General features: G+C 33.7%; 2 protein-coding genes across 2 annotated transcripts; one reads left to right on the plus strand and one right to left on the minus strand.

Moving 5' to 3' along the window:
• Nucleotides 1-18: 18 nt before the first annotated feature.
• Nucleotides 19-7,981, plus strand: LOC134273832 (pyruvate dehydrogenase protein X component, mitochondrial-like). Its single transcript, XM_062756041.1, has 11 exons — nucleotides 19-179; nucleotides 482-559; nucleotides 696-796; nucleotides 2,388-2,590; nucleotides 5,298-5,399; nucleotides 5,850-6,078; nucleotides 6,162-6,237; nucleotides 6,545-6,606; nucleotides 6,858-7,016; nucleotides 7,300-7,364; nucleotides 7,509-7,981. The coding sequence occupies exons 1-11, from the start codon at nucleotides 35-37 to the stop codon at nucleotides 7,744-7,746; spliced, it is 1,458 nt and encodes a 485-aa protein (XP_062612025.1). The 5' UTR covers nucleotides 19-34; the 3' UTR covers nucleotides 7,747-7,981.
• A 1,425-nt stretch (nucleotides 7,982-9,406) lies between these two features.
• Nucleotides 9,407-11,005, minus strand: LOC134273825 (uncharacterized). Its single transcript, XM_062756035.1, has 3 exons — nucleotides 10,884-11,005; nucleotides 10,306-10,490; nucleotides 9,407-10,120 (listed from the first exon to the last, which is right to left on the minus strand). The coding sequence occupies exons 1-3, from the start codon at nucleotides 10,961-10,963 to the stop codon at nucleotides 9,414-9,416; spliced, it is 972 nt and encodes a 323-aa protein (XP_062612019.1). The 5' UTR covers nucleotides 10,964-11,005; the 3' UTR covers nucleotides 9,407-9,413.
• Between the last annotated feature and the right edge of the window lie 1,076 nt (nucleotides 11,006-12,081).

The raw sequence follows: 12,081 nt of genomic DNA on the forward strand, positions 1-12,081 counted from the left end.
CTTGAGAGATGCCGTTTATGTCAGCTTAACAGCAATGGCGTCTGCATTCGGTCACTTTGGCCGTCGATCGCTAAAAATTTCTTCTTGTTTACAAAAGATATTGCAGTATGATCCACATAACATTGTTCATCGGGCAGCATATGAATGCAAGTTATTTCACTTGGATCGTAAACTGGAAGGTACATAAATAATGAAATTTGACAATGATATAATTTGGTAATTTGGTGTTCGAATTTCCTCATAAGTCTGTTAGTTTATCAAATCAGTGTTAATACTTTACCAATAAACAATTTTTACATAAGCAAAAATTATGTCATTTGTTGGTCAGTGCAAGGTCAATCTGGCGAAACATAATGTTTATACACAGCAACAAATAATAGTTGGTTAGCATTCACAATTACATGTCATTTCCTTTGCCATATTTACTAGCATGTCACAGGTATTGATTCATGTTAATAGACCAACATAACTTATAATTCAGGATCCATTCCAATACAAATGCCAGCTTTGTCACCAACAATGACAGAAGGAACAATAGTTAAATGGCACAAAAAAGAAGGTAATATAGTTCACAATTATAATTTCAACTGTAATATGTATGAAGACGTGGAATTTTTTATTCAAGAAGTGAATTATTTAAATGTGTAGATTTATACATACATTTAGATTTACACATATAATAATTTTATTTAAAGGTGACACTATTTCCCCCGGTGACGTGTTGTGTGATATTCAAACTGACAAGGCTGTAGTATCACTAGACACAGAAGAGGAAGGAACGCTGGCTAAAATTTTGGTAGTACTTAAAAATATTGCTGATATTGCTTTTTAGTACTGGAATATGTGTATTTATCATGTATTTGCTGTTGTTATGTTCCCCAAACGAAGTTGGGGAACATATTGTTTTTACTCTGTTTCTTATTATTATTATTCTTATTATTTTTCTTGAGAGAGAGAGAGAGAGAGATCTGTGTGATCTTGTAAACTACACATCCAACTGTGGTGAAACCTTTTTAGGGTAAGTAGGCAATGTTATTAGATTTAGATCAATGATTTTGCGCGCACGTTTAAAAAGCGCGCACGTGCAAAACTAAAAATGCACACAATATATAATGGATATAACCGTAACTTCTCTTTTTGTGACGAAATGTTTTGAAACTTAAAATGTAAGGATATATTTAGTATGCACAAATGACATTTTCGAAATAGCAAGATCGCATTTCACGTGTGTTCGCTAAAATAAGCTGAAACTAAAGTCTCAATATCTTTTTTGTTTTTTGATAAAATCATTTGAAATTTTGAACATAGTCATACATTAGGGAGATCTACAGCCTGTAATTATATAAGATTTTTCATGAAAGCATGTGCATGCACATGTGCTTGCAAGAGCTCGCACATGCAACACGAGAAATGTCCAATATAATTGATACAGACGTAACTATTAAAATTATTGATGAAATGCTTTGAAACTCATTTTATAAGTATATATTAGTAGTATGCACAAGATGACATGGTCAAAATAGCAATATCGCAATCGCATGCACGTGTGCTTCGCTCTTAACTAAACACAATATCTTTCTTGTTTCTTGAATAAGCCTTTGAAATGAACATAGACCTACATTATGAAGATCTACAGCATGATATATAAGAATTTTCATGAAAGCATGCGCATCGCGTATTCCACACAATTCTTCAAACTTTAAATGGCTATATCTCCTTTGTTTTTTGACGAAATGCATTGAAATTTAAAACATTGTCATGCATTAGGACATCCTAATATGATATAGAAAAAAATCATGAAATCACGCGCATTTGCTGCAATCTGATTGCTTAAACTTGAAATGGCTATAACTCCCTTGTTTATTCAACCAAACAGGATGGGATTTAGAATATAGATAGATGTAAGGGACTTACAAAAGTATGGTCATCATGCACGTGCACGCACGTGCGTGCATTGGAACGAGTGAAATGAAAAATACACTTGAAGTCTTTATTTAGTGATTTTTCATACTTTTGGACTGAATGCTTTAATATATTGTATATTAAAATATGTAGATAGTGAAGACAAGATGATATGATCATAACAAACATGCATTCATTTGCGCACGGGTGCAATGCTAAAATTTGAATATAATTGGTATTTCTGGGAAAACGTTAAAGTAAAAAATGCGCTTGAATTAAGTCGTATAGTAATGAAGCTTACAGGGAATATGGCACCAAAAGGGAGTTAGCTTAATAAAGCTATTTATAGCGTTTTTAACAAAACATTTTTAGTTACAATTAGCACTAGTTGTTTTTAAGGTACTGGTAATGGGTGGTTGTATGAATCAATAATATAAAAACAAGATAGTTTACATTTAAATTAAAAGTGATAATATTTCGATCAGAAACCCGAGAATACAAAGGATGTAAAGATTGGCTCTTTGATTGCGGTGATGGTGGAGGAAGGAGATGACTGGAAAAATGCTGAGATTCCTGAATCATCAGATTCATCATCAGATTCCTCTTCTGAATCATCACAATCCTCCTCTGAGTCCTCGCAATCATCACCATCCTCTGACACAGAGTCAACAAGGGAACCTACTGCAAGGTACAATATATAGATCTCTGGCAAGAAATTTGATATTTATAAACAGCTAGGATTTGAAAAATTGTAGGAGTTATTTGGGGATTCTGTCCTCTGAATTTTACTAGTGTTGGCAAATCGGGCGATTTTTAGTAACCGGTTACTCGCTTCATCTTCCGAAGTAGTTCATGATTTTTCATAAAAGTATCGATATCTATTATTTATCTTATTCTATACTTATCGGTAGTAGTAATGCACAAATATACTGTATACGGACAATATATTTACAATACACACATACGATATCGTCAAAGATTTTCGATTTTAAAATAAAGAAAATTAATAGGGAATTCGACACACAAAGACAAATAAATACGTCACCGTCAATCACCATTTTTTACTTTCTTTTTCAGCCCCCGAAATATGTCGCAATCAAGGAGAATTATTATTTCCATACTCCATAATTAATAATTAATTAATATGTGGAGTGTATAAATCAATGGTTTTAAATAATTTAACAAAGGTGATTTAACAGATTTTGACATCCGCTGTTCTTTTGTTACCACTCCAAGCTTATTATGTCTGCGGCGGCACATTTAAATTAAAATGGGGTAATTATAACTAGGCCTTCAAAATATTATACCCCAGGCAATCAAAGCTATCAATTATATAAACTGTGAAAACTAATCAAAACAATTTGATTCACTACAACCATGCACTAGATCAAATCTAACGGTACCTAAAATTAGGAAAATGTGTAAGTTAGTATACATTTATAAATTATAAAACATTCATTTTCTATGCCTTTACTATGTAGAATTTATTTCATCCGAGTAACCGAATAAAAAATACTCGCAACGTTCGACGGTTAACCGGTTAACAAATCGCATTGCCAACACTAAATTTTACATTCTGATCTAAGCTTACTATCTATATTGTGTTGAGGTTGAGGTGAGAAGTACAAGCTTCTTGTCAAAGTTACACTCAAAAACCATGAGAGAATATGATAGGAATATGTCAGCAAGATAAGAATTGTGTGTCATTTTATTCTAACTGGTTTATTTTTTTGAATAAACCAAAATTGCATCAACATAAACAACTATTTCAGTAAGGTATTTTTTATTTTGAAGGATTGCTTGAGCCCTGCAGCCAGAAAACTTTTAGCAAGAATATAATATTTCCTTTCCACAATATTCCAGCTTCAGTACCTCATGGATTGATTAACAAAGGGTAGGTAGCTCAAATAGCATTAGATATTGGCTTAATATTCTATTCCAGTCAGGGGTAGTACATTTGCATGCAAATCAAATAATGTAAATATAACTTTCTAAATTCATTCATCGTCTTAAAGGAATATGTTCAAACTTTTGAAAACCGACTAGAGAATGTTTTAATGGTTAATTGCCTTGAACAGGTTGAAGTATTAATGTAACTAGTGCTAATTGTAACGGGGTGTATTCGTAATGTAGCAAAAGAAACATGGTGCGATAACTCGTAACTCACTATAACTTATGCATTTACTACGAACAATGTTTAGAGAGTGTACCAATGTAAACATGGCAGGTAAATGTGAATGCATGTGCGTAATGAAAAAATTAATATGGATCTTGTCTACAGATCTATATATTTCAATATACTAAATATTAAGTATTAAATCCAAAAAGGTTTGTTTTATTAATTTAAGTTATTTCCAGGTGCAAATCCTTTTATATTCGTGCACGCATGTGCATACATGAGCATGGTGATCATACCTTCTTGTAAAAGTCCATTGCAAGTATATATTCTAACTGCACGGTGAGGGATTATAGCAGTTTAAACACAATGAGATCAGCACACATACTGTAATATGTATGCATGTGCGTGGAATTTTTTATTCAAGAAGTGAATTATTTAAATGTGTAGATTTATACATACATTTAGATTTACACATATAATAATTTTATTTAAAGTTTAAGACATCAGATTTCCCACGGTGATGTGTTGTGTGATAATTGCTAATACTGACTAAATGGCTATGTTCAAAATTTCAAGGGTATCACTAGAAACACAGAAGAGCGAAGCGCACGTGCATGTGCGTAAAATTTTGGTAGTACTTAAAAATATTGCTGATATTGCTTTTTAGTACTCGAATAATATAAAAACAAGATAGTTTACATTTAAATTAAAAGTGATAATATTTCGATCAGAAACCCGAGAATACAAAGGATGTAAAGATTGGCTCTTTGATTGCGGTGATGGTGCAAGCACGTGCGCGCAAAGATGACCTGAGATTCCTGAATCATCAGATTCATGCCATCTAAAAAGGTTTTTCCTAAGTCGGAAGTATCACAATCCTCCTCTGACAAAAAGTCCTCGCAATCATCAAAAAAATCTGACACAGAGTCAACAAGGGAACCTACTGCAAGGTACAATATATAGATCTCTGGCAAGAAAGTTAATATTTATAAACAGCTAGGATTTGAAAAATTGTAGGAGTTATTTGGGGATTCTGTCCTCTGAATTGTACATTCTGATCTAAGCTTACTATCTATATTGTGTTGAGGTTGAGGTGAGAAGTAAAAGCTTCTTGGCAAAGTTACACTCAAAAACCATGAGAGAATATGATAGGAATATGTCAGCAAGATAAGAATTGTGTGTCATTGTTATTCTATACTGGTTTATTTTTTCGAATAAACCAAAATTGCACTTCAACATAAACAACTATTTCAGTAAGGTATTTTTTATTTTGAAGGATTCGCTTGAGCCCTGCAGCCAGAAAACTTTTAGAAGAATATAATATTCCTAGTCCACAAGTAGTTCCAGCTTCAGGACCTCATGGAATGATTAACAAAGGGTAGGTAGCTCAAATAGCATTAGATATTGGCTTAATATTCTATTCCAGTCAGGGGTAGTACATTTGCATGCAAATCAAATAATGTAAATATAACTTTCTAAAATCATTCATCGTCTTAAAGGAATATGTTCAAACTTTTGAAAACCTACTAGAGAATGTTTTAATGGTTGCCTTGAACAGGTTGAAGTATTAATGTAATTAGAATTTTTTAATTGTCTCATAGGTATAGTCATGATCATATTGAAGCTTTTATCATGTCAATCAAAATTCATGTGTCAGTTAAATTTTGTGTTTAATTTTCAATAGTACAATTGAATCAATATGTAAAATGGATAACTCAGTTAGCTTTCTGGGATTTCCTCAGCCTTTAAAGCTTACTCCCAAAATATTTTCAATGCGGGCAAAGGAATATTTTTTGCAATATTTTAAATGTGTTTTTTCTTCTTTCAGAGATGTTCTAAAATATGCTCAATCTAAGAACCTGTCAAAAATTGATTTGGCAAAAGTACAGGCATCCCAGCCACTGGCACCACCACAAAAGGCAGCTTCTCCTACACAGGCAGCGCCACCAGCGACCAAGGCACCACCTATCATTACTGTGTCCCCTGAAGGTGGCTACCAGGACATAGAAACCACCAACATGAGGAGAGTGATAGCCAAGCGACTCACAGAATCAAAGGTGAATATTTATCAAAAAACTTTCAGTGGATTGGTTTTAATGAACATTCTTTTTTCATAATAACCATATGAGATTTTTTGTAGACGATGATACCTCATTCCTATATATCTATTGAGTGTAACGTGGATGCTGCTATGAAGTTGAGGAAAAAGTTTATTGGTAAATATTTTATTATATGAATATTGGTTAACATTGAAATTTGAAACATCAAAACTCTTAAAATTTATAAGATGGGGTAGTTTTGCAAGTTTTTGATGATTTAAAGTACATTTCATAGTCCTTTGAAACCATAAGACTATATAACTAAATAAAATTTTTGAATATGTTTTGTGGATTTTTCAATTATTCTCTACAGTTTACCTGTGAGAATTAAAGATAATCTATGTTATCAGTATTTGTTTCACATATCTTAACACTTTAACTCTGAAGTTTACTTGTACAAGAACCATTATATTTTTTTCTTTAGACTCTGGAACAAAAGTATCAATGAATGATATAATTGTGAAGGCAGCAGGCTATGCATTACAGGTAGGTTAAACATTGTCTGTGATATATGTCATATGTATATGTGGTTTAGTATTAGATTTAAGAAGTCGTACTTGTATCTTCTAAGTTATAAAATAGGTAGAAATTGAGTCTATTAAACTCGTTAACATTTTTCTTAGCATAATAACATTATGGGAAATCATGTATTTTGCAGTTTTATATTGTACCTTTGAACTAAAAGAAATCTGCAGAGATTGAAAATTATTATGCTGTCATTATATCATTTCCAACAGAGAGTGCCTAAAGTGAACTCTCACTGGGCACAAGAGAGCGTACAAGTCCAGCCCTCGGTGGACATCTCAGTGGCTGTTGCCACGGACAATGGACTCATAACTCCTATAGTCCGGGACGTGTCCAGCATCAGTATATCACAGATATCAAACAATACCAAGGTTTGTTTTGTATAAACTTAAATTATAATGAGAGCATTTTTATTCCCTCATGAAGTGCCATGTCAATAGATAGAATATACATTAGGAAAATGACAATTTTCACATCATGCTAACCATACCATAGCATGTAAATGTCTCATACAATATCTTCTCATAAATCTGAAATATAATATTGGGAGTCATTGTATCTTAATTTAGAAAAAATTATAGATTGTATACTATGGTAGTTACATGTGAATTCCTTGGATCCTTGTCACCAAAGCTTTAATATCTGTTACATTAGGCACTTGCAGCCAAAGCCAGAGAGGGTAAATTACAACCACAGGAATTTCAGGGAGGGTCATTTACGTAAGTCTTCTAACCTGCATATACTTTCCTTATCTGATGATTAATATTTTAGGACAAAAGTTGTTATTTAATTTTGATTTTTAAGCTTCATTATGGTTTTAATTGTCATTTGTATTGAGCTGGAATTTTATCCTAAATATTCAGGATCTCCAACCTTGGTATGTTTGGAATAGGAGAATTTTCTGCCATCATTAACCCTCCCCAGACTGCGGTAATGGCTGTAGGAACATCAGTGTTAAAACCCTCCCCTGAGGGAAAACCCCACCCACATCTAACTGTTCAAATGTCATATGACAGTCGTGCAATAGACGAGAGCGAGGCTGCAGAGTTCTTAGAGAAATTTCAGAGTGTTATGGAAAACCCTTCCCTGCTTATGGTTTGAAAGTGTTTTACCCATTTTACTTACCTGTAAAATATGTATGCTAATGCTATTTAATTCAAAGTGCTTGAAATGTTGTATGGTTCTTGATTGTCCTTTGTTTTAAGAGATAGAAAATGTGAATTGTAATAGGATCTGTTATTATGTTATTGAGAAAATGGAGGCATTATCTCAAATTGTTATGGATTTTATGTAACTTGTAGAAATTAAATTAAAATTCTATACAAAATGCACCATTCTTCTAACTTCTATTGATGTTTACATGGTCATTTAGGAAGGGAGTTGTTTTAAATATGTTACTTTATGTATCTCTTTTATATACAGTAAAACTCGGTTATAACAAAGTCTATGGAATTATTTCACTATACCCGTAATTCGTCATATCTGTACAAGAAATTCATTAATTTATATACTAGTAGCTGGGGATCTAAGATAACTTCACTGTATATGTGAATTCCCAATATCTGTGTTCGTACTAAACGTGTTTCTCTGTATTTAAGAAATAAGGTATCATTTTTAAACATCTGTCGGGATATAAATACGGGGTGGTCACGAGATTAAATTCCATAAAGCCGGAAGGGCTTTATGACGAATTTAATTTCGTACCAACCCGTATTTATAGCCCGATAGTTGTTTTAAAATGATACCTTATTACTTATACTTACATTTGTGACTTATTCATACTTTATATTTGCCTGATTGTGACTTTTAACGTGTGAAATGCATTATTTTTCAAACCCAACGGCATGTATGTAATCCACTGAACGCGCGTCGATCCTTTATGACGTCCCTGAGAAATTACGTCGAACGTTTATCCATACGCACATCTATAACCTCTTGACCCCGCACTGGTATTTATAGTTATTTGTAGTTATAGATACGCACTGCTTTAGTGTTATATAAAGGAAACCATTTGCAAATTTAAATAAAATATATATATATATATATATATATATATATATATATATATATATATATATATATATATATATATGGCATTTTTAGTTCTTATGTGCCAAAGACTCAAAGTGAGCTTTTTTTGATCAAAATTTGTCCTTTGTTGTTTTTATTCTTCTCCAGAGCCATGAGTCCAGTTTTATCCAAATTACTACAAAGCATCTTTGGGTTATGTTCAAATGAAGGGTCACATTCTCTTTCAAGGGAAGATTACATTTAAAAATCCTTATAACCAACTCCCAATAAAATGACACAGCAGAGCGAACCCATGGCTTTTAAACAAATTGTTTATAACAAGGCAAATTGGTCCATCCCTGCACTTTGTTATAAGCATGTTTGACTGTGGGAGAATGTTGCATTTGCAATACCTTCAGAATGCTTGTTTTGATATGGAAGCATCCTCAGGTAGTGTAGATTCAAGTTTATTTAAAATCATGATCCCTCGGGAAAAGGTAAGGTCACAATTGACATCTATGTTTTACATAGTAATACGTAAGGAAAAAAAAACTGTTGACCAAGAGAAAGGGACTCAAGTGAATGTTGTAGCCCATGGCTTCTTGTATGCCCAATAAAGCATTGGCAACTTTATCTAAAGTAGTTCAGCTTAGTGTTACCGGGTTTATACTGCACATGTACAAACTTATACCAGAAAAGTTTTTTAATTTAAGTATTCAAGAATTTTTAGTAAAACTACAATGAAACATTTATGGATGCTAGATGATTCCATACTCTGTTGTGGATACGGAGTAGACTCTTTTGATGTCAACTGGTATATTCCACTTGTTATAAAGTCTTGTCATGGAAAGATAAGATGTTAATTTGTTACCAGCTACAAATGCATTGGCCTGATCATTATCTATTGGCTGCGTAAATATAAGATCTTGTCCATTAGGTATATGTGATGCTAGCTTGCAGAACAAGGCTTTAGCAATCTTGGGATCATCAGCATACAGAGGATACATCTTGAATCCAATATCCGAAGGTCGAAGAACCCCGTATCCAACTACACGCCCACTTTTCAAAGCAACGTATGTGTTTGCAGACTGATGCTCAGCCCAATTACTGATATAAACTGCTCTAGGAACAGTATGAATTTCAGAATCGTAAGCAATGACGTCATCGAATTGGATGTCACGTGCATTCACAATTTCGAAATCACCTTCCGGAATGTCTGCAATAAAAGCGGGATTGACTGGTCCTTGGTTGTAGTGAAACGTATAGGACTTGATGGTCCAGCCAAACTGTGCGTAGAATGTAATCCTGTTAGAGAGGGCAGTTCCACCTACATTCCGGTCTCCCATAACTCTCATTACCTCCCGAAACATTTGCTTCCCGATCCCCAATTGCCGATACTCATCCTTAACAATGTTCATTCCTGAGGACGCAACCGTGTCACTATGAGCAAGGATTCCATTATGCCCTGATCAACAAAAATAAACGTTTAAAAAAAAATATACATTCTTATAAAAAATGAGAGAAAACGAGCAAAAAAACTAAGCCGCAAATGATGATTTTGCTTTGCGAAGATCAGAGTTAATAAAACTTTTGTCTAACACATCGACCTAAGTGCTGATTACTAGTATTCAACAGTTAAACCTTACTGACCTATGACCTCCCCATCGTCCTTGACCACGACCACCAATCCTGTAGGGTCAGTATTGAACACACACTCCAAGTAAGACATCTCCATGTTCCACTTGTTAGCAGCCAGTAGGGAGTAGAGGCTGGGGATGTCTGATCGCCTCATCATACGGATCTCGTACCGAATGTCTTCTGTCGAATCACAAAGACTGAAAATCAATAGAAAATGGAGATCAGTTTTAAAATTAGCATTTATTTAGGAATAAGTTTGTTGTTAGGCATATCATGTAATGCGAGTATTTCAGTTAACGGCCAATATATCGTAACAGAGAGACCTTCTCTTGCCTGTTTCGAAACTCGACGAGAAACGAGAAAACAAAGCAATTTTTCAGAGTGCCATGACGTTAAGTTGCAAACTAATTTGATAAACGAACATAAGTCTTGTAATGCCAAACAAGCCCAATATGCACAGCCATGTTCAAATTGAACTTGAACCCACCGTGGCCACTTTTGCATTTGGGAAACAGACATCGAATATAGTTTATGGCTTGTAAAGTGAAGAAAGCAATGTCGTATAGGTATAATCAAAATAACGGTTTTACCTCCGGACTGAGTAATTCATCCATTTCCTACAGGAGGTTAATGATTGTCGTAACCGAGACAGACCAGTTCGTAGCACCATAATTTTCAGCGAATAAAGCAATGTCCTTTTCCGTCAGCAAAAGTTTGTTTCAGTTAAAGATAAGTAAATGCGATAGTTATCAAATGATCAGCTAGGGCTGTTAATTTTCACACGTTATAGATAAAGATTATATTTGATATTACATATTCTATGATAATCATAAGGCAATTTTGAAACGGGAACTTAATTATGACTACAGCAATATACACTTTACAGGCAAACTGCAGCATTATTTCGTGTCGCATTTTAATCACATAAAGTATGCTTTAGTACAAAACCCTTTAAGATCAGTTACGCAAAATTAAAGGAAAAAACACGAAAAAGGAGGTTATTTCAGGGTATGCCTTTCAAAAGGCATATCAAAACGAATTTTTGTTGGATAATATTTTGATCAAGTCCTATTCGAGATTATTTCACTATATGCCGGTGGAGGACATCAATTTAAAGCTTTACTGGGCAGTGTGAGGGATCTTTATGGTGCCAATGGTTGTAGCGACAACAAACCTAGGTTTTATTATGTTTTCATAAAAAAAAACCCTTGCTTACCATATACAACGAATTATTCAGGGAGTAAAGTATTGGGAGACGTTTTCAATGTGATATTTTCACCACTTGGAAAACAGAAGTAATTCAGTTATTTGTACTTCTTTTCTTGTTGGTATTTATAAAACACAAGTGTTCAGAGATAACAGAGCTCACCTCAACGAATATTTGTCTTCAAGTAAGGCAAAATCCCATATTTAACTAATAATCTAGAAATGAGCATCCCAAGATGCAACACTAATGTAAGTTTGATTTGATAGAGCTTGCAGTTACATAGGGATAGACTTATAAAAAAAAACAAAAAACAAACTTCAAACTACTCACCCATCCAGGAAATGTCATTCAAATCCAGCATCTGAACCAAGTTTGAGAGTTTTCATCATTCATGCAAATTTGATTTAGATAGGCCTTATAGTTTCTTGTTATAGACCTGCATCCAAAACTTATTCTTGGTTCTTTATATGGAAAATGTATGTCGGATCCAGCATCCGAAGCAAGGTCAAAAGTGTGCATCATCCATTCAAATTTGGTCAACATAAGAAGATAATCTGCACACAAAAATCTTAGCCTCTTTT

This window comes from Saccostrea cucullata, unplaced genomic scaffold (genome assembly GCF_032062105.1).
Source record: "Saccostrea cucullata isolate Sc308-1 unplaced genomic scaffold, CSIRO_AGI_Scuc_v1 ctg1068, whole genome shotgun sequence".
Taxonomy (NCBI): domain Eukaryota; kingdom Metazoa; phylum Mollusca; class Bivalvia; order Ostreida; family Ostreidae; genus Saccostrea; species Saccostrea cuccullata.

Coding starts and splice junctions, on each gene's coding strand:
- LOC134273832 (XM_062756041.1), top strand. CDS start 35: ATGGCGTCTGCATTCGGTCACTTTGGCCGTCGATCGCTAAAAATTTCT. Junction 180..481: donor CTTGGATCGTAAACTGGAAG/GTACATAAATAA, acceptor CTTATAATTCAG/GATCCATTCCAATACAAATG. Junction 6,238..6,544: donor GTTGAGGAAAAAGTTTATTG/GTAAATATTTTA, acceptor TTTTTTCTTTAG/ACTCTGGAACAAAAGTATCA.
- LOC134273825 (XM_062756035.1), bottom strand. CDS start 10,963: ATGGTGCTACGAACTGGTCTGTCTCGGTTACGACAATCATTAACCTCC. Junction 10,491..10,883: donor ATGAATTACTCAGTCCGGAG/GTAAAACCGTTA, acceptor ATTGATTTTCAG/TCTTTGTGATTCGACAGAAG. Junction 10,121..10,305: donor GGACGATGGGGAGGTCATAG/GTCAGTAAGGTT, acceptor TTTGTTGATCAG/GGCATAATGGAATCCTTGCT.